The 21,969-nt window shown below is 43.7% G+C and overlaps 1 protein-coding gene across 3 annotated transcripts in view; it reads left to right on the plus strand.

Annotated features, from left to right (window-relative positions):
* The window catches only part of GOLIM4 (golgi integral membrane protein 4), a 29,390-nt gene that overhangs the window by 4,508 nt on the left and 2,913 nt on the right, over nucleotides 1-21,969 (plus strand). Inside the window, exons 2-14 of one of the 3 annotated variants that reach the window (XM_005525111.3) lie at nucleotides 7,826-7,900; nucleotides 9,126-9,175; nucleotides 9,906-9,959; nucleotides 10,462-10,612; nucleotides 11,787-11,869; nucleotides 12,438-12,521; nucleotides 15,600-15,767; nucleotides 16,604-16,918; nucleotides 18,112-18,353; nucleotides 18,757-18,836; nucleotides 19,397-19,509; nucleotides 20,588-20,755; nucleotides 21,168-21,236. In XM_005525111.3, the coding sequence (XP_005525168.2) occupies nucleotides 7,826-7,900; nucleotides 9,126-9,175; nucleotides 9,906-9,959; nucleotides 10,462-10,612; nucleotides 11,787-11,869; nucleotides 12,438-12,521; nucleotides 15,600-15,767; nucleotides 16,604-16,918; nucleotides 18,112-18,353; nucleotides 18,757-18,836; nucleotides 19,397-19,509; nucleotides 20,588-20,755; nucleotides 21,168-21,236 (1,652 nt within the window). The remainder of the gene's footprint in view (nucleotides 1-7,825; nucleotides 7,901-9,125; nucleotides 9,176-9,905; nucleotides 9,960-10,461; nucleotides 10,613-11,786; nucleotides 11,870-12,437; nucleotides 12,522-15,599; nucleotides 15,768-16,603; nucleotides 16,919-18,111; nucleotides 18,354-18,756; nucleotides 18,837-19,396; nucleotides 19,510-20,587; nucleotides 20,756-21,167; nucleotides 21,237-21,969) is intronic. The other 2 variants (XM_088061088.1, XM_014254485.2) reach the window with 2 other exon arrangements.

Below are 21,969 nucleotides of genomic sequence, written 5' to 3' on the forward strand. Positions count from 1 at the left end.
TACTGTTTTAATCTGTTTAATCTGTTTTAATCCCTAATCCTAATAACAGCCTACAGTTAGTGCCTCTTACTACCTTCATTTTTTCTGCTCTTCCTGTGGGTCTTAATGTGCCTGATGGCTTTGTGCAATCTCTGTACAGCCTCAGACTGTCCTGTGATCTTGGCAGCCAGCCCAGCAGAGACTCTGGACTTGAGTTTTCCCTGCTGTGGACAAAGTGTGGATTTCCTCAAAGGTTTCTGATCCAGCACAAGAAAGCAGTGGCTGTAAAGCACATGTAGATTCCTCTGTGCCTGCTGGGCCAGTTGTCCTAAATCAAGGCTCCCTGAGGGGGTGAGCTGCTGGGAATTGGTCAGATCCATGGTAGCTTTGTGCGTGTGGAATTGCACAATGCACTGCAGTACTAGATCACAGTTCTGTGTCACTTCAGTGGTTAATATTTATCATATCTGCATGCAAACTGCACAGGTGCCAAAGCTGATCTGACATCACATGGTTCTGGGTGTACTTCACTATTACATCCCTCTTTTACAGTGCCTTAAGCTCGTACCTTGAGCTGGGAGGAACCAGCACTACTTTTAATGGTTTATTTTTAACATGCATCAGACAAGTAGAGCTGCATCTACTGCAGCTCCTCTGTGCTTGCTTGTTCTTCCTAATAACAGAATACTGAATTCCTGTCATTCCTGTGACTTTCAGGTTGCACCACTGCAGCAGTTTGATAGTGTTTTGCTGCTGCAAAAGAGAGATCTGTGGTAGCACAGTAAGAGAAGAGGTTGGTTCTGGGTGTACTTTGCCTGAAATGCCAAGTGCAGCATCCCAAATTCTGCTACTGGAGTTCTTGAAACGGAAAGCTTTGGTTTGTAACCTCTGAGCACCTGGCTGTTGTACCTCCACTCACATTTTCAGTGGATATTTAATGTTCTAAATCCTTGAAACACATGAAATGCTTGAAATTGTGGAGAATTTAAGTAGGGAAGAGGTATATGGTGTAATGTATATTTATATATATATGTACATGCAAATGCATATATAAGTATGTATAAACTAGATAGATATGTGTCTGTTTTGCATCTCAGTCTCAAGATTTTGGGTTATCTGGAATTACCCAGCTTTTGCTCATAACCCAAGTACAGAAAAGGTGCTGGAGCTCAGATCAGTTAACTGAGGGAAGTTCGTTTCCATGTCCAGCAGTGGAATTCAGACTTGAAAATTAAATTGAGCACGTGCCCATATTTATATTTTTTCATTGCTGTAATCCATGCCCAAGTGCCCTTTCTTTGTGGACATGAGTTCCAGGACAAATTTCTACCAGAGCTGCAGCATTCCCAGCTGGACCCTGGCTGAGGATCACAGGGCAGTGAAGGAATATGGAGCAAAATGAGGTCATGGCGTGGGTTTGGTCCCTGGGTTTTGGTGTTCCCCCTCCCCAGTTTGACACAAGACCTGGAAGCCAGCATGATGCAAAATAGATGCAAATATTTGTTGCTGCTGGTGATTGAAGCCTCCTAAAGCTTGTCAGTGATGGAGCTGAGTGGACACTTCAGAGCTGGGGCAGCAGGAGGGAGGCAGGATGGGTTGATGGTGGTGAGTTTGTGTTCTGGCTTCTTGGGCAGTCATCTCCTGCCACACATTCCTGCCTGACTGAATTCCTAAGCCTTAAAAATGATGTTCCAAGCACATTGTCTCACAGGGCTGGCTGTTTGCTTGTCAGCCTGCGAGTTTGGGTGGGGCAATTTATGAGTAAGGTTTCCACCCTCTCAGAGATCTGAGTGTCCATTATAGCATCTCTGATGTGCTGGTGAGGATATTGCCAGCAATTTGTGGCTAACAGAGTTCACTTTGCTCCTTTTGGAATGGGATCCTTGCAGGGAAAAAGTCATTTAATCTGCCCTGCTGAAAGTCAGGTGCTGCTTTGAGGTTTGATGGTAATGAAAGCTAAATAAATGAGATTGCTGGAAAAAATGAGCTCTACAGAACAAGTAATTAAAGCTGAATCTTTCGTTGGGTGATTTTTCTTGGGATTTTCATGTTTCAGATGAATTTCTCTTCATGTTGGATCCTGAGGTGAGCACTTGAGGAATCCAACCTGTTTGGATGCTGTCCTTGTTTAAGGAAGGATTTTGTGAGCTGAATGCACTTCTGATCTTTTTGTGGTCATGTAGCACAACCCAAACCTCTTGAGATTTTCTACTATGTATTTTTAATTAAGCAACAAGAGAAACTGTAATTGCTCCACCTCATCCTCTGCGTTTCCCCCCTCCCCTAAGGTATCTGAAATTAGCCTACTATCTTATTTTCCTGGGGTGACTCAGATCCCAGAGTTTGGCAGTCATTTCCAGAGCTTAATTACAGAGATGATGAGAAAGCTGTGGCCTGCCTGAGCTCCTGGAGGGCAGAGTAAGGAGCCTGCTCCTATCCACACCACCACACTCAACTAAACCATTTTCAAAAATTGAATCAGTAACTCAAACTCTTGGTTTCTGGGTGCAGTTTGTGCATCTATAGATTGGGCTTTTTTCTTCCAGCTGTATTTTTTACTAACTTCTGAATATAGATATCTGTGTACATGCAGATACAGTCACTAGACCTTCATAAAATTGAAAAAAAGTGTAAAACACTTTTTGTGAGAAAAAACAGGCCCTTGTTTCCTGGAGCTGAGGGTTGAGCAGACGCAGCGATTCAGAGGTGATGTGAGAAGAAAACTGTTGTCTGCAGCTTTTATCAATGTTTGTGTGTTTTTCTGCTAATTTTGGTCTAAAATCAGTACACAGGTTTTGTTTGAACAATTTGCATTTATCATCACTTAAAAAAAAAATCCTGTATCATCTACTGTGTAGAAAACAGCAGTGCAGGGTGGGATTCTGATCCCACCCGTGGTAACAAGGGTTGGAAGAAGCCTTTTGTGGAGTGCACTGGAAATCATTTGTGGAAAACATGATCTCCTTCCTGATAAAAGTCAGGTCTGAAGCCTATCTGTGAGGGATTAAATATTTAATCACACTTAATACCCCTTCCCCAACTTATTTTTAGCAGCAACTATTACAGTTTACTCTTTGAACATGATAAATCCTTCCTTCTGTCCCAATTTATCTTAAATCTGTTGTTTCCTAGAGGTGTTATTGACTTCTAAGAAAGGCAGTATGTGAGGCAGGGTGCTGTAAAAGGATTCTATTAAATGTAGATGTTTTCTCCAGTTTAGAAATTAATTTTCCTGTCATCCTTGCAATTGAATAGAGGCCACAATGATCTCTTAGAAATACAAGTGTGTGTTTCTGGGGTAAGGCACATTAATGTGCCAAATTCTCCAGCATTTGCCATTTTTCAGAACTGCAGTGAAGGCAGAACTAGAACCACTTACTGGAACTTCTTAGATCAAACTTCTTCCTGGAATACTGAGTCAGTCAGAGGAAGAGGTTTATTTTAATGGATAGCTCATTTTTGGTGCAGGATCTCTGAAAGCTTTCTCTTAAAAAAGAAAAAAAAATTCCCTGAATGTAAAGATCCAGATGTTAAATACAAACTTTTCAAATTATTACTACTCTGAGCAAAATAAATGATTAGGGAATTCAGTCAAAGCAGGGGTCATTTTTAAGCACAACTGCCAGTGCGTGGTGTGGTTTTCCAGGAGGAATTAGACATGACTGGCTGTAATTAGACAAAACCATTACTTGATCACATGAGTAAATTGCAAAGTGTAGGAGTTTGTTTGGAAGTAAAGATAATTCTCATAGTCCACACAGTGTCAGCAGTGGTTTGCAGAGAGCAAAATGAGAGCAGTCCACCCCTGCCTGGATGTTCCGCAATGAAGCCTCACACACAATCAGTTTTGCGTTAACTTGGTTTCTATTTCTGTCCTTTTTGTGGAAATTCAAACCAGAAAACTTCAAGGACATAAATTATTAAATAGCTTCAATATTTTGTTCAATATATTGTAAATACTGTGGCTTGGAGCAGCCTGGTCCAGTGGAAGGTGAAAGTGAAGAAGGATGGAACAAGCTGAGCTTTAAGCTCCCTTCCAAGCCAAACCTTTCTGTGATAAATAGATGTTTTTTGTAATGTTGTTTTCTTGTTCTGTACTTAAAACTAATATTTTCTAGTCTTTATTGTGGGAATACTTCCATTTTTTCCAAGATATTGGCAGTGTCACTGGAATATCCATTTATTGCTAAACCCTCAGCTGAGTCACTGAAGGAGATGGAGCTCACACTGTGATACTGGGGAATCCTGCTGCTGCAGTTTGATAATCTGTTTCTGATCAGATTATCAGTAGTGAAATCAGTGGATCTCTTTTGAAAGCAGATTCACTGGTTTAAATACAGGGCTGGAAGCTTGGGGAGCCAATTGTTATATTAATAATATCTCCTCCCAGCATGAAATGTGTCAGAGGAGTCATGAAAGGTCAAAATTTTAATTATTGTCAATGGATTAGAGAATTTATCCTACAACCCATATTGAAGGGATTCCTCTTACTATCAGCAGAAATGTTTTCTTCATGAGTTCACATTTTAAATGGTTCTATTTGCAGGGACAAGAATGGGGAATGAACTTTTTTTGTGGCAAGTCTGTGTTCTGCAGGCTTTGCAGTGTCACTAGAGAGGTGCAGTGTGCTTTACCCCACGCTGCTGGTTCAGCTCAACTCTGCCACAGTGTAAGGGAAAACAACGCTGAGTGTTGCCAAGACTACTGAAATCTGCTGGTTTTAAGTGAAAGGTATTAACTGTAAGCTCAGAGAAAGAGTGCAGAATTGTGTAACAAGCAGTCGTGTTGAAATTAGTAAAATTTCTTGTATTGTGTATATTTAAATCCCAATGTAATCTTAATTTTCCAGGGAGCTGGGGAACTTTAGACTCTAGATCATCCTTCTGACAGACTTAATAATTAAAGCAACACAGTCACAAAAATGCTGAAAATGTAAACTTAAGAAATGTTTTCTTTTAAATGTAGAATAATGGCTTATTTTGCTTAATAGTTGCTTTATTGCTTGCAGGTGCAGAGCAAAGATAAGGGAAGGAACCTTGACTGTTAAATAATCTCAATTTCATCACCTCCCTGACTCCTCTGTTGTAATTAACGTTCAGCACTGGTCAAAGTGGTGTAATCTGGCCATTCCACACCTCCCTTCTCCCTCACTCCCTTGTCTTTATGGGGAAAATCTTGAGGACTTGATTTTACTGGGATGAGTTCCAGGAGTGTTCAGTGTTTCCTTGTTGGAGGTGTAAGGTCTTTTATTGATCTGTGAGGTTACCAGTTGAGTTTCTGGGCTCTGTGAGTTTGTGGATCTTAGTTCATTTGTACAGGTTGCACTCCATAGGTAATTTCAAGAATTAAGGTGATACCTGCAGTAATTCCAGCTTTGGAGTAGTGCCTATAAGCCATTAAATGACAGCATTTTCCCCCCCTTTTTACCATTCTGTTAAATATACTGTAGAAATAAAGTTCAATTATTTGTGCAAAGATCAGTGCAAAATTAAAAGCTTACCCAAGGAAAAAATGATTTGTGCATCCCAGCAGTGGGATTTTGTCAGATTCCTCATATAGATTCCACCCTCTGCTGGGGTGGACTTTTCTGTAAAACCTGTTTTTCAGTGTGTTCATTTCTTTCAGATTCTGGCTCAGACATCTTATATCCAAGCTGGCATTGAAGAAGGAGAAATTCCTGCTGTAGTAACAAGACCTTTGTTTAGGCTCTTCCTAAAGTTCCTAACTGGTGGAAAAAATTGAAATTTATGGGAGATTAACTCCAATATGTAATTATAAATCTGACCTGCAACCTACTGCCCAAAGGAGCAAGTGAGAAAACATGGGAGCTGGGCTTTGTTAATTATTTTTAATCAACACCTTCAGGACATTGCACTTTGTGGACTTTTATCAGAGAGAAACGTGCTAGGCCAACCAGTAACTGACCTCAAAGGGCAGAGGTGAGGGAGGAGGTTTTTCCTTGCCCTTTTTAGTCACCTGAGGGGTTGTTTGAGGACATCTCCAGCTCTGTCCCAGGATTTCAAGGACTTGCACTCGGCAGGTGAGGAGAGGAGGAGGCACTGCCTGTGTTCAGACCCTGAAAGTGCAGGGTGAAACCCGGAGCTCGGCAGGGATGCTCTGAGCTCTGGGAGGTCCCTAAAGCCCAAATCCTGCCTTCTCCTGCCCCTGTGATGGGTTTGCTGGGCAGGGCTCTCCCCCCACACTTGTTAAAGCACCGGGAGGAGCTGTGGAAGGTGCACTTGCAGACGGAGAAGTGGAATGGAAAATGTTCCCTCCAAATCCATTTGTGGTTTCGTGTGTTTGCCAAAAACCCTGTTCCACCCTGATTGCATGGGAGGGGAAACCCATTATGGATTTTCATTGCTCTCCTGAGCTGCTGTGCTGCAGCCACTGTTCCTTTTGCACAATAATTCAGCATTCACCACCTCCAGGACCTAAATAAAACCATCACTGTAGTGCTGTGTAGTGCTGCCTTTTTTTTTTTTCTCCCTTCTCCAAGCCTGCTGGTGACTTTGTGAATATTCATTGCCTGCTTGTTTCCTTCCAGAGGGTGGAACATTGGCTCATCTTGACTGATGCCCTTGACTTTGGCAGATAAATAACAAAGTGGAGATAGGTGCCAGGGATTGATTAGCAATCCAGCTTTGGAGCGAAAACGTAAACACTTGTAGATAAGGCTGCAGAATGCACCTTGGTGGAATTAAGAACATGTTTTAAGGTGCAAGAGGAGTTTTCTGTGGCTGCCAAGATGCAAATCTTTATTTGATGTTTCTTGTTGAATGCCTGTATTCACCAATGGTTTATTCTCAGAGAACGAGTTTCCTGGTTTTGATGAAAAAAATCACTCATTGTTTTAATACCAATTAATAACTCATTAAAAGAATGCAAACTGTAATTTGGGCAGTGAAAGATATTCAGTGTTAAACTGAGCTTAAACACTTAAAATTATACATTTCCATGAGTTTTAATTGATATATTTGCTGAAGACTTGGCTGTTTCAGATAATGCTCACAGAGGATTATTCAGAATTCCTCACAGAGAGGTGAGGAAAGAGTACATAGGGACTGATGTGTCACATCCCAAACTCCATGTCCAAAGCACAGGCTGGATGAAATCCTGCTTTACTGGCAGCCAGATGGAGGAACTTCATGGCAGAGGATGTTGGATGTCCTAAACACACCTGGATACAACAAAGTCATAAATGCAAACCCCATTTTGGGATGGTGTCTGCAAAAGAATCATGGGAAGCTTGGACAGTCTTTGGGAGTCATTTTTGCTGGGAGACAGTGCAGAGGAAGACTAGATTCCCAGTTCTGGGAAGAATTTAGGGTGGCTCCCAGGTTCCCCGTGCCTCAGCTGAAGCTGCTGTGCCCTGCTGCACCTCTTTGAGCTCTCCTGCCCTTGGGCATCTCCCTTCCCTCCTCGTGACACTTTGTGCGCTGCCAGGAATTCCTCTGGAGCGCAGCTGGCCTGTCTTATTTCCTCGTCTCTGTGCAAACAAGGCAGGGGAGGATGGAAACATGGAAAATGTCCCTGCATTCCTGAGAAGCAGAGAGGGGTTGGTAGCTCCACCACAGCTGGCTGCTTCCACAAACAAATCCCTCACCTGGTTATCTCATGCTGTGTTTAGCGATGCAAATAACCCAGGATTTGGGCTCGGTGAAGGGTGCAGGAAGGGAAAGTTACTGTCACAAGGGTTACAAACAGCCCTTTATGCCATGACCTCATTCCACTTGTATTTTCCTGGTGCATCCTGTGCCAACATTCCCTGGGTGTGTTGGGCTGGGTGGTGAGGCTTGTGTATGTTACTTTTTAAATGAATTGTGTACAAAATTTCTCTTTTCAGTTGTCTATGAGCACCGGTCAAGATTAGAGAAGTCATTGCAAAAGGAAAGGCTGGAACATAAGAAAGCAAAAGAAGGTAAAAATGTACTTTTCACTTGGATATTTAACTTGATTATAGTAGAAAGTAATTGCAAATGTTTTTTATTCAAGTTTAAATAAGTTGGGTAAAATTAGGATCCTCTTAGCAGAGTTGTGCTGCTCTTTCTAGTAGTTCTTTTTTATTTAATCTCTTTTAATTGGATCTTTTGAAAAGCAGTCATCTTTTAAATAGTGTTTACAGATGACTGCCATATGAAGTAGTATACACAAAGAATATGTTTGTATCCATGTACATAAAAAACCCAACATGTATGTGGGGTATGGACATGTGTAAATCCTGTCCTGGCCTGCCAGAAATCCAAAACTTGCACCAAAACCATGGGATCTTTTCCTGCATTCCATCAACTGGAAATTAAACTTAGAATCAGTACTTTTAATGTGCTTTAGGGTGAGCACATGCTTATACGACTTTTCCTGATTAAAACTAGATTCTGGGTGTGTGTGAGGCAAACACAAATTGTATTTCTTACACCTGTGCCCTCTGTGGAAGTTCAGCAGGATTCAGTCCTCTGAGTTTCCTTGGCCTCTAAATTCACTGCAGATTTTAGGGTAGAGCCTCTGTTCTTCCTAGAACTGAGGACTCAGCTGCTGAATTAAAAATATGGCTTTAGCAAAGCTGTCAAGGAGTTAGAAATGATTCTCACCGTGCAGGTCTTGGTGGGTTTCTGGTGCCATCTAGTGTAGAATGGTCCTGCTGCTACCCAAGGGGGAGACGCCTTTCCAAACCCTGGGAAGAGAGAGGTCTGGAAATAAATGAGGAAATGTTTCATTATTTCCAAGAATAAGCAGTTTATAAAAGGCCTTTATGCTCTTGGGCCTCTGCTGGGAGAGTTCACACATCATATTTAATTACCCTATAGATTTGAGCCTGAACTCTATGTCTCTCACTATGGTATGAGATCTTTAAGTGAAAATATTTTATAAAACCATTTCAAGTTTGTGCATTTTAAAATTTTTTCAAATTTTTTTTCAAAATTTTCAAATTTTTTTTCAAAATTTTCAAATTTTGCACATTTTTTCAAATTCTCCATAAGTTGTTTTTCTTTTTTTCTTTTTTTTTAAAGATCCTTTGAAAATTGTTTCTGCATGAATATTCAGCTGTTAAAGAGAATTTATGTACTCAACAGTCAAGTTATTCAAGCACAGATTCTCATCTTCCTGGTGCTTTTTTTTTCATCAGTACTTTCCCTTTTATGTTGCAGATTTTCTTGTTTATAAACTAGAAGCACAGGAAACACTAAATAAAGGAAGGGTAAGTCATCATTCCTGGTATAAGTTTTTAATAGCTGATGCTATTTGAGTTGCAAGGAAAAGGAAATACTTTGCAATTATAGCTGTTCAAAGGAAGAGATCTTGCAAAATATTAATTGAAAGAGCTCTCACTTATCCCAGTTCTACTCTGCATTCATAAGTGTTCTCCAATTCCTAATTATTTGAGCTATAGTAGGAGATACTAATACCTCTCCAGAAAATTAATTTAGAAAATAATCCCCTGTTTATATTATGGTAGTTCAAACGTAATGTTGTTTTATTTAAGGGGAAAAGGGAATAAAGAAGGTGTTAGAAATATTTTTGTAGCTTAGCCCCCAGGGAAAAGAACAGTGACAGCTTTCTAACACATGGGCTTTGAACTGGAAAGTATAAAAACATCAAGAAACTTTGTTTTATATACCAAGTGCCAGAAGGAAAGCTCTATCTGGCAGAGGACCCAGAGACCTGTAGAGAACTCTTTATAAAGCAAGTAAATTAGGATTTTATGGCTATTTCATGTTGGAACTGGGGAGCAGTTTGGGAGCTGAGGAGCAGGAGTTGAAATGGTTTGTTGCTGCAGTGGGTGCAGAGTGTGGGAGCTGGCTCCAGGGCCAGGGGAGAGGTGGATTTGTGTCCTGGGGAGCTGCATCCCTTGGCTGGTGACCCCCAAAAGCTGCAGGTGCAGAGCTCAGGGCACCAGGGGGTTTCACACCAGTGCTTTTGTTTTCCAGCAAGACTCCAACAGCAGATACAGCGCTCTGAGCGTGCAGCACCAGATGCTGAAGGTGGGTGACTGGGACAGCAGAGCTCCTGTGGAACTGGTTCTGCTGGGGAGACACGGCCTGCCCAGCTTCTGGCATCACTGCAGAGTGTCAGGGTGTGGACAGTGCCTTCCTCTCACTTGTAAAAGATGGTTTCCTGCAGTTTTTCCTAGTCAGGCTTTCCAGTGGGTAATTTAATCTTATCAGATGCAATTACTTGTAGGGAACGCTGATTTATCAGCCCTCATGTAGTTTAGCACGTAGGGATTTTCTGAGACACATTCAGCAGCTCCCAGGGGGACAGTGCAGCTCTGGGGTGAGGTGACACAACCCTGGAACAGGAGCCTGCTCATCACAGAGATCATTTTGTGTTTGGAAGGAGCTGCAATGTGCATGCTTTGAATAATAACCTTCCTGTTATGAATGCTTCCTATTCATCTGCACTTCCTAAACAAATTGCCAAAGACAATATTAGCCAGATCTGCAGATACAGAGCAGTTCCAGTGTCCCAACTTGGTATTTGCAGAGTCAACACGAAGAACTAAAGAAACAGCACGCTGACCTTGAGGAAGATCACCGAAAACAAGGAGAGGAGTTTAGCAGGACGTTCAGTGATCACAAAGAGCGATACCTGCAGCTGCAGCAGGAAAAGGAGCAGGAGATCTCCAAGCTGAAGGGTAAATTTAGCCTGTGTCTGGCTGCCCACATTAAATTGGGTGTTTAGCACTGTGTTTTGTGTGGTGTGAGAGAGGCATTTCCTCTGTTCTCACTCACAGGTCGTTCGTGCATCTTCTGCCTCCTGACAAGTTATATTTTATTGATGATTTTCTGGGGCTTCTCTCTGAAATCTGTTCATATGTGCTCTGTGTTTCTGTCTGGGTCACAGAAATAGCAAAAAACCCAGCCTTTAAAGCCTGTCGAGTGTCAGAGATTGTTGAGTCTGTCTTTAATTTTTAATTCTAAGACTGGTATAAACTTGGAAAAAAGGGTTTGCCTCTTCTTTTTTGTAACTGAAAGGCAATCTAAGAATATTTGCCACTGCTAGCAGAGATGTAATTGTGCCTCTTTCTGAAGTGAGTTTATTTACATTTTATACCTCCTTTTTCCCTGTGTGTACCAGCTCCTCTGGAGCACATTGCACCTGTACACTTGGGTGATGAATTCAGTTTTTACTCTTGGCATCCAGTTTCCTGTTTGAAATTCTGGGCAGTTTTCAGGCTTCTTCCATCCTCAGTTCACAGTTCCACAGAACAAAAGGATGGGGCTGTGTCCATCAGAGTCTTCTCTGCCACCAGTCCCTAACACAGGGGCTGCTTCTGAAGCTGTTTGCAGCTTTGTCTGCACTGCAGGCAGAGGTTGTTTGTTGGCTCCATGTCAACATCATTGAAAAAGTGGGAATAGAAACCTCTGTCCCTGATCCCAGAAGCTTTTGGAGCCGTCTGGGCATCCCTTTCAAAGGGGGTCCTGTGACAGAAAATTCTCACTTGCCAGGTATGATGTGGGGAAAGAGAGGGGGGTGCCTTCCTCTCTGCCTTTCCAGGATTCAGATTTCCACAGGGAATTCTGCCATCTGCAGCGCCCAGCGAGAGCAGTGATGCAGAATTCCAGGTGCAGGCTGGGTGCTCTGATAGAAAATGTCACCAAACAATTTTCTGCTTGAAAATGGAAAGCTTTTAATAAGGCTGGGGAGAGAGGTAAGAAAAACAAACCATACAATTATTCTGCCTAATTTTTGCTACAGCACTCGTGTGGGATTTTATATAGATTGTGTTATAGTCTTAATTTTGGTGTCTGGTGTTACAAATCCAGCCAGGTTTAAATTCTGTATTTCTTTTAATTTCTTTTCAACAGAATCTCTGTATAACTTGCGGGAGGAGAACAGGCAGCTGAGAAAAGCTCACCAGGACATTCACACCCAGCTACAGGATGTCAAGGTAGGCTTTGCTCTGAGGAGAACTTCCAAGATCATCAAGAAAAAACATTCCAAGTTTTCCCAAGCCCAAAGCAGGCTGTGCTGTAGACTCCTAGTTTCTGTTACTTGGGAAAAAGGAGAGGAGTAGGCTGAACTGGATTTGTCTTTGGCCACCTGCACTTTAGGTATATGCCCATTAAAAAAAAAAAAAGAAAAAAAGAAAAAAAAAGTATTTAGCACAGAAATCAGAATTTGGTTTTACAAGTTAAAAATTGGGTTTTGGCAAAACTCAATGCTAGATGTTTTTCAGCTCTGTTTTTTTAATATGTTCATCAATATCTACCCCTGCTTTTAATTTTATTTTAGTTACACAAATCCTGGCCTCCAAATTGCCTTCCCTGGTGTGCTTGCTTCCTCTCCCTGTTTAATATGCATTCCACGTGAAATAAATAAGTGCTGTCGTTCCAGCTAAGGATTTTCTTTCCAAAATAAATGGAATTATCTTCCTAGTTCAAACCCTCCCCAGCCTCCCTAACTGATCTTTAGAATGAACTTTATGTGAAACGTGTGATGTTCTTCTTTTTGTGTAGCAACAGCATAAGAACTTACTGTCCCAGCACAACGAGCTTGTGGTGACATTGGAAGACCACAAGAGTGCACTAGCTGCTGCTCAGGTCAGAAGGAAAGCAGCTCCTGCCGGCTCTCAGCTTCCCAAATCTCTGTTTCCCAAATCCCTGGTGGCCCGGCTGGCTGCAGGGTGCTGCATGTGCCTTTGGCATGGGGATCCCAGGAGGTGCATGGCACGGAGGGGCTGCTCCCCAGAGGCTGCAGCAGCTCCCAGGGGCTCGGGGCACTGGGCAGGCTGTGGCCAGCCCAGCAGTGCATGTGCTCCTGAGAAAGGAGCCTCTGCTTCCCTGAGAGCTGTCGGTGCCTTTCTCTCTCTGTCCTCTCTGACGGGGCTGCTGCGAGCATCTTGTGCTCTGACCTTCACATTGATCTCTTAGACCTGGATGCTGGGCTAAAATCTCTTCTTGTGTGTCACTGGAGAGGTTGTGAGGCTTTCATGGAATTACAGAGTGGTTTGGGAAAAGCTCATCCTGTGCCACCCCTGGCCATGGGCAGGGACACCTTCCCCTCTCCCAGATTGCTCCCAGCTCCATCCAACCCCAGGGATCAGGGGCAGCCACAGCTGCTCTGGGCAGTACAGATGAGTGCAGCAGCTGCAGAACATAGATGGAGATGTGTGTGGAGGTATGGAAACTCCAGGTGGAACTCAAATTACTTCTGAGAAGAGCCAGCACCATTAAGTTTCTTAAATGTCATTTTCAAGTGAACTATCCACGAAGCACAAACTGTTGCAGGCTCAGTCAGCTGTGCCAGCCCAAGCTGTGGAGGCCACAGGGAATCTGAAAGTGGGAGTGATGTTGCAGCAGAGGAAGACTTTTGGTGAAAGATCAGAGGGAAAGGCAATGAGGCAGTGTGAAGTTATTTTTATTCCTGACTGATTTTCTTCATTTAGGCATTTTCACAGTCCACAAAATCGTTAGCAGCATTAAAAGCATTGAATTTTTTTTTCCTCAGTTCTGCTTGTTGTGGCTGTCAATATGTGTAGATACTAAAAAAAATAGGGAAAGATTAGGAAGGTCCCTCATAGACTGAGTATCTGAAGAATCATAATCTGCATTGCTGAACCACACTGGCAGCTATTGTTGAGCTCTTCTCCCACATTTGCTGTGTGGTATGTGCTGATAGCATCTGAAATTCCACAAGGCCACGTGGAGGGGCTGATTTAAGGTTCACCAAACCCAAAGGGAAGCTCCCCACACTCCTGGCTTTGATTCAGTTCTTTAATTAGGAAGCCTGTGCCACACAAAGCCTCTCTGTCTGCAGCCAGGGTGTGACATTTGTCCTGTGGGGACCCTCCAGAGAAGGATCTTCCACATGCCTTGAGAACAGAGGGTATTTCACACTTTTATGTAGTTTCTCCTGCAAACCAGCTGCAGAAAATCCCCAGGGGATTCTCTCCCAGCTCCATAAATGATCCCTATATTTCTAGGTGTTCTAGACATTGAATACCAGTAGTCAATACTGCACTAACCTGAATCTTTAAAGCATTTTAGTCTTTGTGCTTTTTCCCAACCAGGCAGATTAATTACATATTTTAATAAACCTTCTTTTCTGCCAGCATCAGCACCTTTTAAGCTGTGGCCTTGAATCAGAATGTTCAGTTTAGTGACTCTGCACTAGAACAGAGCACTTGAATCTGATCTGGATGGGCACTGTTTAAATATTGTGGCATGGTTTGGGTTGGAAGGGACCTTAAAGCTCATCTAATTCCACCCTTTGCCATGGGCAGGGACACCTTCCACTATCCCAGGGTAATCCCAGCCTTGTCCAACCTGGCCTTGGACACTCCCAGGGATGGGAAATCCACAACCTCTCTTGGCAAACTGTGCCAGGACCTTACCACCCTTACAGTAAAGAATTTATTCTTAATATCAAATCTAAACCTTCCCTCCTTCAGCTTAAGGCCACTCCCCCTTGTCCTGTCCCTCTATCCTTTGTTCCCAGTCCCTCTCCAGCTCTCCTGGAGCCCTTTTACACCCTGGAAGGGGCCCTGAGCTCTCCCTGGTGCCTTCTCCTCTCCAGGTGAGCACCCCCAGCTCTCCCAGCCCAGCTCCAGCCCCTGGAGCTTCTCCACAGCCTCCTCTGGACCCATTCCAACATATCCCAGTGTGTTCATCTCTCTGCCCAGCCACTGCAGGCAGAGAAAAAATAACCAGAGACCTGAGTATCAGTTTTATGTTCAGTAAATACTCCTTTTTCCTCTGAAGTTTGTCCTCTCCAGCAGTTAATGCGGGAGCAGGAGCATCCCCCTGGACTGACAGGGGTAATCACTGTGCACTCTGCTTTCCCTTTAGGCCATTCTGTTTTAGGGGTCCATAAACACAGCCACACCTCCCCTGGAGCAGCAGGGAAACTCTCTGGTGTGGCACCTGTTGAGTGTGCAGCTGGTCAGCTTTTTACACCCTGCCCACCCCTAAAAATCCTCTTTAATTGGAAATCTTCCTGCTGCAGAGCCAGGGATTGGGGTACCAGCCCTGCTGCATTTTCTTTAAAGCTTTCCTGATCTTGTCCAAAGTTAAACAGCAGATCAAATTCCAACATTTTACTGTTGCATTTCAGGAAGCCTATAGAAATTTACATTTTCCTTATTTTCTTTTTTTCCCTTCTGTTTTTCCCCTTGCTCTTCACCACTGTGACTTTCTTTGCCTCAGTTCTGTATGTTGGCTGTTGCCTTGTCTAACACCTGTCTAAATGTTGAGGACTTGGCATTTCCACGACATGTAGATGTACTTCAAAACTCTTATTTCTGAAAGAACTGCACTTCTTTCTATCAGCAAAGGAGAAGTGTGGTGCTCTCGACTTCCCTCACTTCAGTCTGCCAGGAAAGCTGCATCATCCCCTTCTGACACTCCTCCTGCTTGGCATGAATAAAACAACTCCTTTTCTTTGTCCCACAGAGATGTTTTTAATACACTTTGTATGCATGTGCACTTTGAAAAGATCCTGATGGATCAGTGTCATCTAATGTTTGGAGGAAAAAACTATATTTTAAAAGCTCCCATCCCTTCTCCTCCCTGGAATATCGAGTTTTCTACCATGTGTCCTGCCAGCAACTTCACTCCAAAGTGACTACGTTTGATGAAGAAATTAATTTGGACACACTGTAATTAACATGTTGGCTTTAGACTCAGGTGGAGGAATACAAACAGCTGAAGGACACCCTCAAAAAAATCCCAAGTTTCCAAGATCTGGAGAAGGTGGAAGGAGGGAACGAGCAGCCCGAGGTGCGGGGCCCGTCCCCCCACAGCCGCCCCCCGGAGCAGCACGGAGCTGGGGCTGAGCAGCAGCAGGAGGTAAAAGGCTTCAGACACCCCAGGAATGGTTCTGATTCAGCAGAAGCTGCTGGATGTCTCTTAGGGTGTGTGTTTGGCTGTGCACCTTGGTCAGTTCTGGAGAAAAGCAGTGAGGAATGGATTAATTGTTGAGTGGTAAGAAAATCTGTTCATGATGGTCTTTGTGCTCATGGCTCATCCAGTTTTAAGTGTATTTTTGACAGCTGTTTTATGAAGTTGCTCAAAATCTAAATATTTTTAAATAAGAAATCTAAAATTTTAGCTACCTCAAGTGTTACAGAAAGCTTTTAGAAGTTCTGAGGAAATTTTTATTTTATAAGGTTCCAGTGGCACACTGAAGTCAGTGTATTTGAAATTGGCACACCAAGGTTCAAGCAGAAAATGTGTAATGTAGAAGTTAAGAAAAACCAGTTGTGATTTTGTTTTACAAGAATTTTTGGCCAGCAGAACCTACAAGAAATAAAAATCATGGAATCATTTAGGTTGGAAAAGAACTTTAAGATCTTCAAGCTGTGAACCCATTTCTGCCAAAGCCAGCACTAAATTGTGTCTCTAAAACACAAAGCTGGCTTTGTAGGATTGTAAGAGTTTTTATTCCACTTCAGCTAAAATGAGGCTTGACTTTGTGGTGGAACTGTACAACACCTTGTGTATCGGTGCAGCCACAAACCAGGTGATGACCCCACGTGGCAGGAGGAGCTCGTTCCAAACCAGGCATTTGGCCCTCCTGACAACAGCTCCAGGCTGGCATAAAGGATCCAAGTCTGTCCTTGGCTCTCCTGAAACTGAAATCCATAAATGTGTTGTACACACAGAATCCTGTGTCTGTTTTGCAGATTGAGAAGCCAAGGGAGAGAGAAGAAATAAACAGCCAGGAACGGGACAGGGCTGAGCCTTCCCACGTGCAGGGAGGGGCTCCCGAGGGCCAGGACGCCCAGGAGCAGCAAGGAGCTGCAGAGGATGAGGAGCAAAGGGCAGAGCAGATGGAAGAAGAACGCAAAAAGGAGCTTGAGGAGGAAGAGATGGAGCAGGCAGGGCAGCCTGAGCACCTGGAGGAGGAGCAGGACCAAGCCCCAGAAGAGCACGAATGGAAAAAGCAGGAGCAAAAGGAAGAAGAAACCAACATGTTGGGTGATCACCTGCAGTCAGAGGTAGGGAGCTCTTTTCTAATTGATTAAATCTTGTTTAAATGGAGGCTTCTCCTACCACTGCTGGCCTTGTATTGCAGTCACCTATTTCTAGGCAAAACAGTTTATATAGAGAGTTTGGGATTCAGAGCACTCACTGTTTTTTAGATAAAATTACTGTCATATTTATAGAAAATTTGGGATTCAAAGCACTTGGATGCAATAGGATTCAGGCTCAACTTGAGCATACTTGTACTGTAGTGCTGGCCAGATCTTAATGAACATTAATTCTGCTGATAAAAAGCAACAGATGGGGGAAAAGAAATAAACATAGCAGCAGACTGAATCCTGTGTCCCACTTTAAACCTGAGGCCTGTGGTAGCTGATGAAGAGCTCAGCAGGTGAGAGGGAGGCTGGGATGGAGAACTGCTCTGCTTTGGTAACTTGATGCATCTCAGCAAATTGCAGAGTGTTTCCTTGTCAGAGGTACCTGCCTTCTGCAAACACACTGCCAGCTCAGTGCTCACTGCTGTTGGACAGGGAATTTTAACTGCCAGACAAACTTGACTAAAACAGCCAGGGGAAATCAGTGTGCAGCTCTAAATAAAACCAGCAAATCCTGGGTTTACATCCTGGATTGGATCTGCAGTGGAAAGTGTATTTCACTGGTCTGACTTGAGGTTTTGTAAACACTTTGTGTCCTGGCAGATGCATTGTGTCACTCTGGTGTAACGAGGAGCTGTTGCTGAAGAGGTGCAGGGGGTCAGAGCAGCAGCAATGGGTTAAGCTGTGAATCTGGAGTTAGCCTAAGTTATTGCTGAGTGTAAAAAGAAGTGCAGTGTCTCACTTAAGGCTAAAAGCAACTCCCCCTGAGGTTACCACTTAAATCAATAGGAACTTTTGCTGTCTTATCAGTTATCAAAACCTCCTTTTACTGTGTAATATGTTGGGAGGTTTTATTATTATTTATAGGAAAATCATGGCTTTCCTTAGCCCACAATCTCCTCTTCTTTCCCTGTGTGTTCCACAAACACCCCAACACTTCCAGTCTGTGTTCCAAAAAACGTTTTAACTTCAAGCAGGCAGGGACACAAAATCTTAAAAATAACTTTGCTGTAATTGCATAGGGCTTGTTTTCCCCCGTGGACAGGTTTCTTCCTGCTTGTTTCTGATCACTGAAAGGATGATTAATTTCTCTTAACACATTTCTGTGACAGATAAAGCCAACAAAGAGACAGAAAGCAGCTTATGAGCAGCAGCTGGAGCAGCAGCACCTGGGAGCCCAGAGAGCAGAGGAGGCCAAGCAGCTCCGGCAGCAGCAGGAGTCCCTGCGCCAGCAGAGGCTGCGAGGGCAGCTCCTGAGGCAGCAGCAGCTCCAGGAGAGAGAGCTCCAGCTGCAGAGACAGGCAGAGCAAGGGGAGAAACTCTCCAAAAAGCACCTCAGGTTCAACTCTCCCTCGTGAGTTTGTCATGCTCTGGGTTTTGTGTTGTCAGCTTTGTTGTGCTCCCTTGTCCCTGAGGGCAGATTTCCAGGGGCTTCTGTTGGACAGTTCCATAGAGAGCTGGAGATCTGATCCCTAAAATTCAGAGTCCTGACTTCACTCTTTGCTGACCCATATCCTTCAGGGCTGCAGACTCCACACACAGAGACACACAACACCAAGTCAGCCCAAGAAAGTCTCTGTTCTGTCAAGCATTTTTCAGGAAAGGTGGAATGAGAAAATATCAGATAATAGAGCGTGAAACTGGAGCCTGTTCTGGCAGCTGCTGAGAGAGGCAGAGCTGCAGGTGGGGGGTTTGTTTATTAAAGCAGAAAACACACTTTGGAAACTGAAATGATGCTTGGCTTTTAATGTTCTCAGCCAACAGGCTCATTATGATAACATGGACCAGGACATTGTACAAGGGGAGGAAGAGCAAGGTATTCAGGAAGAGGAAGGAGGTAAGAGAGAATTTCTGTCCCTGCCATGCTCACAGGCTCCTTGTGTACTGCCTTGCATGGGAAGCTTTAATATTCATTTCATATCCAGATTGGATTCAAGTGAAACATAAACTCGCAATTTAAAACCAGAAGCTCAAATAACCATGGCTGTACTGACTGAGTGAAATAGAGGAATTACTAAAGATCATATCCACATTCCTGAAAGGAAAAGTGTCTTTTTGACTGAGCTGCTATTACCAGGCTCTGGGGATCTTGGTTATGTTCCTGGCTCTGCCTATGAATTTGTTTGATCTCTTTAAATTATAGATTCATGGAATTGTTTGGGCTGCCATGGACAGGGACACCTTCCACTAGCCCAGCTTGTTCAGTGCCCCATCCAGCCTGGCCTGATCTTCTAATTTCTGTTTCCTACTAGGAGTAAATCAATTCTGTGAGCATTATCTGTTTATGTAGAGGCTGCCCACTGCTAAAAGCACGTGTGGAACCTTGTCTGTAGGAGACTCTTAAGAGGATAACTAAAAACTGCTGTAAAACAATAATCACCTAAAAAAATTCCTCAGCTTATGAACATGACAACCAGCACCAGGATGAAGGTGAAGATGATGATCAGAATAATGCAAATGAACAGCAAGAAACAGAACATCAGGCAGAAAATCATCAGGCTGATGAATCAGTAAGTATGAATTAAGATGCTGAGGCTTGCAGTGTTACTGAAGTGAGAGCCCACAGGTCTCGTCTGACATAATTGCACCTCATAGAAATGAGATAAGCAGAGGTCTGCTAGGAGGACAGGTTTGACAGTTGAAAACAACATCCAAAATCTATTTAAGGGTGCCCTTACTCATTTGGGAAGAAATAGAAGGAAAGAGCTTCCTTATTGGAAGCAAGATGTTTATTTCCACGTTCCTTTGATCTGTGCTTTCGGTGGAATAAAGGACTTGATCTTGGCTGGGACTTGAACAGGTACATTTGGCTTCAAAAAATACCAGCAGTGCCCAGTTAAAATGAGAGGGGATGGTATTTTTTATGCTGTCATTACTTAAAGGCCTGCTTAAGAGCCACTGTAGCCAGCTGGAGTCAGTAGAGAGGTGAAGTCTTGGAAGAGGATGTAGGTCAGCTCTGAACTGAGCCCTGATACTGTCTGCACAGAGATCTGGGGCAGGAGAATCCCCGTGTCTTCCCCCAAATTCCAGCTTACCTGGTGCTGTCAACATCAAGTGCATCTTCCTTACCCCCCTCTCATTCAGCAAATTAAGACGTACAGTGAATATTTCTAAGAGATCTTTAACTTGTTGTCTACAAAGACATAAAACTGCTTCAATTGAATGATGAGCAGAAACTGCTCCTTTTCTGCGTGGCAAAGGTGAAAAGTGTTTTGTTTTCTTGTAGACATAGCCAAGGTCAGCAGGGCAGGGCAGGCTGATACTGAATGATGCCATCAGCTCTGTGGAGCTGTGAGCATTAAACCCTTGTCTTTGTTCACATGGCCTTATCAGGGACTGTCAGTCAGTACACACGAGTTGTTCAGCAGCCTCTGGGGCAGAAGTGCTCAGCTCCCGTGGGGTTCAGCAGACAGGGACCTCACCTCTGTCCCTGCTCACTGCTGAGGTACTCAGTGAGCCCTGCTCCTGCAGATTCCAGCTGCTGCCAGTGGGGATGGAGCTGGCTCTGACAGCCCACACTGCTGCTCTTTCAAGGGAAATGTGACTGGAGCGGGAGCTAAAAGTGTTTAACACTCCTGTGAATTACAGAAGGCAGCCATGGAAGATGTGAATCCTGCTGATGACCCCAATAATCAGGGAGAAGATGAATTTGAAGAAGCTGAGCAAGAGAGAGAAGAAAACCTGCCTGATGAAAATGAAAAGCACAAGGAAACGGGTCAGAAACAAGGACATCCAGGAATGGAGGAGCACTTGGTGGTGGGTAAAGGCAAAAGAGGCACCTCTAGGGCTCCTTCAGGAGGTTAAAGCTGCACATTTCAAATGTGTTGGAGCTGTAAACTCCTCCAGGCAGAGAGAGTCTGAATTTTTATGGCATTGGTCTTCAATGGGGTGAATATTCCATTGTCTTCCTGCTTAGTATGGAAGGTCTTGCTTTATTCTGGGAAGTGATTTTTCTTACATTCATCCTGCTATTTTTTAATTGAGGGCAATTTTAAATCACAGAGCTGAGCTCTCACTACTGCTAATGAATGCACTAAAACTTCCTCTGCCATTATTGTTACTTTAGCTTTACAGAGAGCTTTAGTTCCAGAACAAGAAGCTTTAATCTTCAGGCCTCTGGTTATTAGGCAGGCTCACAGAACTGAATTTTTATGTGATCTTTGTGCAGATGGCAGGAAATCCTGACCAGCAGGAGGATAATGTGGATGAACAATACCAGGAAGAGGGAGAAGAGGAGGTAAGAACACAGACCCAAGGCAGGTGCAGGCTCAGGCAGAAGAGCACAACTCCATTAATACCCAACCTTGGTGTCTTTTAGAACCACAGGATGAACCCAAATCACTTTGTCTGACTTGAGCAAACCTGGGAAGTCTTTGCCATTACTCTGCTGTCCCCTTCTGGATACACTCTGGGTTACTCATGCTCCTGTGCTGCAATCCATTAGTCTTCCATGCCACACAGCATTAATTGTGCAATAATTGAAAAGATTAAGCCTTTCACAACACAAGGAAAATTTCCTGGAAACCTCAAGGTCACAGAAAACCTCATTAATCTCTAATCACACACTGCAGTTCTGAGCAAACTGCTTCCCTGGCCACTTACTCTTCAGCTCTGACTTTGATTTATCTGTGCTCCTCCTGAGCAATCCAAGCTGCAGCTCCTGGAGTTGCTCAGGAAGCTAACAGCACATGGAGCTGGAGGAGAGAGGGAGGGAAGGGGCTTCTTCCTTCATGTCATGCTCATTGTGCTGGCACCACCCTGAGCCACCCCACAGCCCCTCAGTAGCACCTGATTAATTCCTGTTTCTGCTTCCCACTAAAACCCTTTCAAGAAAAAGCCCAGGAAGTGTCTGCTGTCACTCCCTCATGGGGAGCACTTTGGATTAGCTGGGATGCACTTAGCATTCACCAGTGCCAAATGCTGCTGCTCACATCCAAGCAGGCCACTGGGAACTGGGCAGAGCTGGCCTT

This window comes from Pseudopodoces humilis, chromosome 11 (assembly GCF_049639895.1).
Source record: "Pseudopodoces humilis isolate 2021_Gansu_Grassland_sample_001 chromosome 11, ASM4963989v1, whole genome shotgun sequence".
Taxonomy (NCBI): domain Eukaryota; kingdom Metazoa; phylum Chordata; class Aves; order Passeriformes; family Paridae; genus Pseudopodoces; species Pseudopodoces humilis.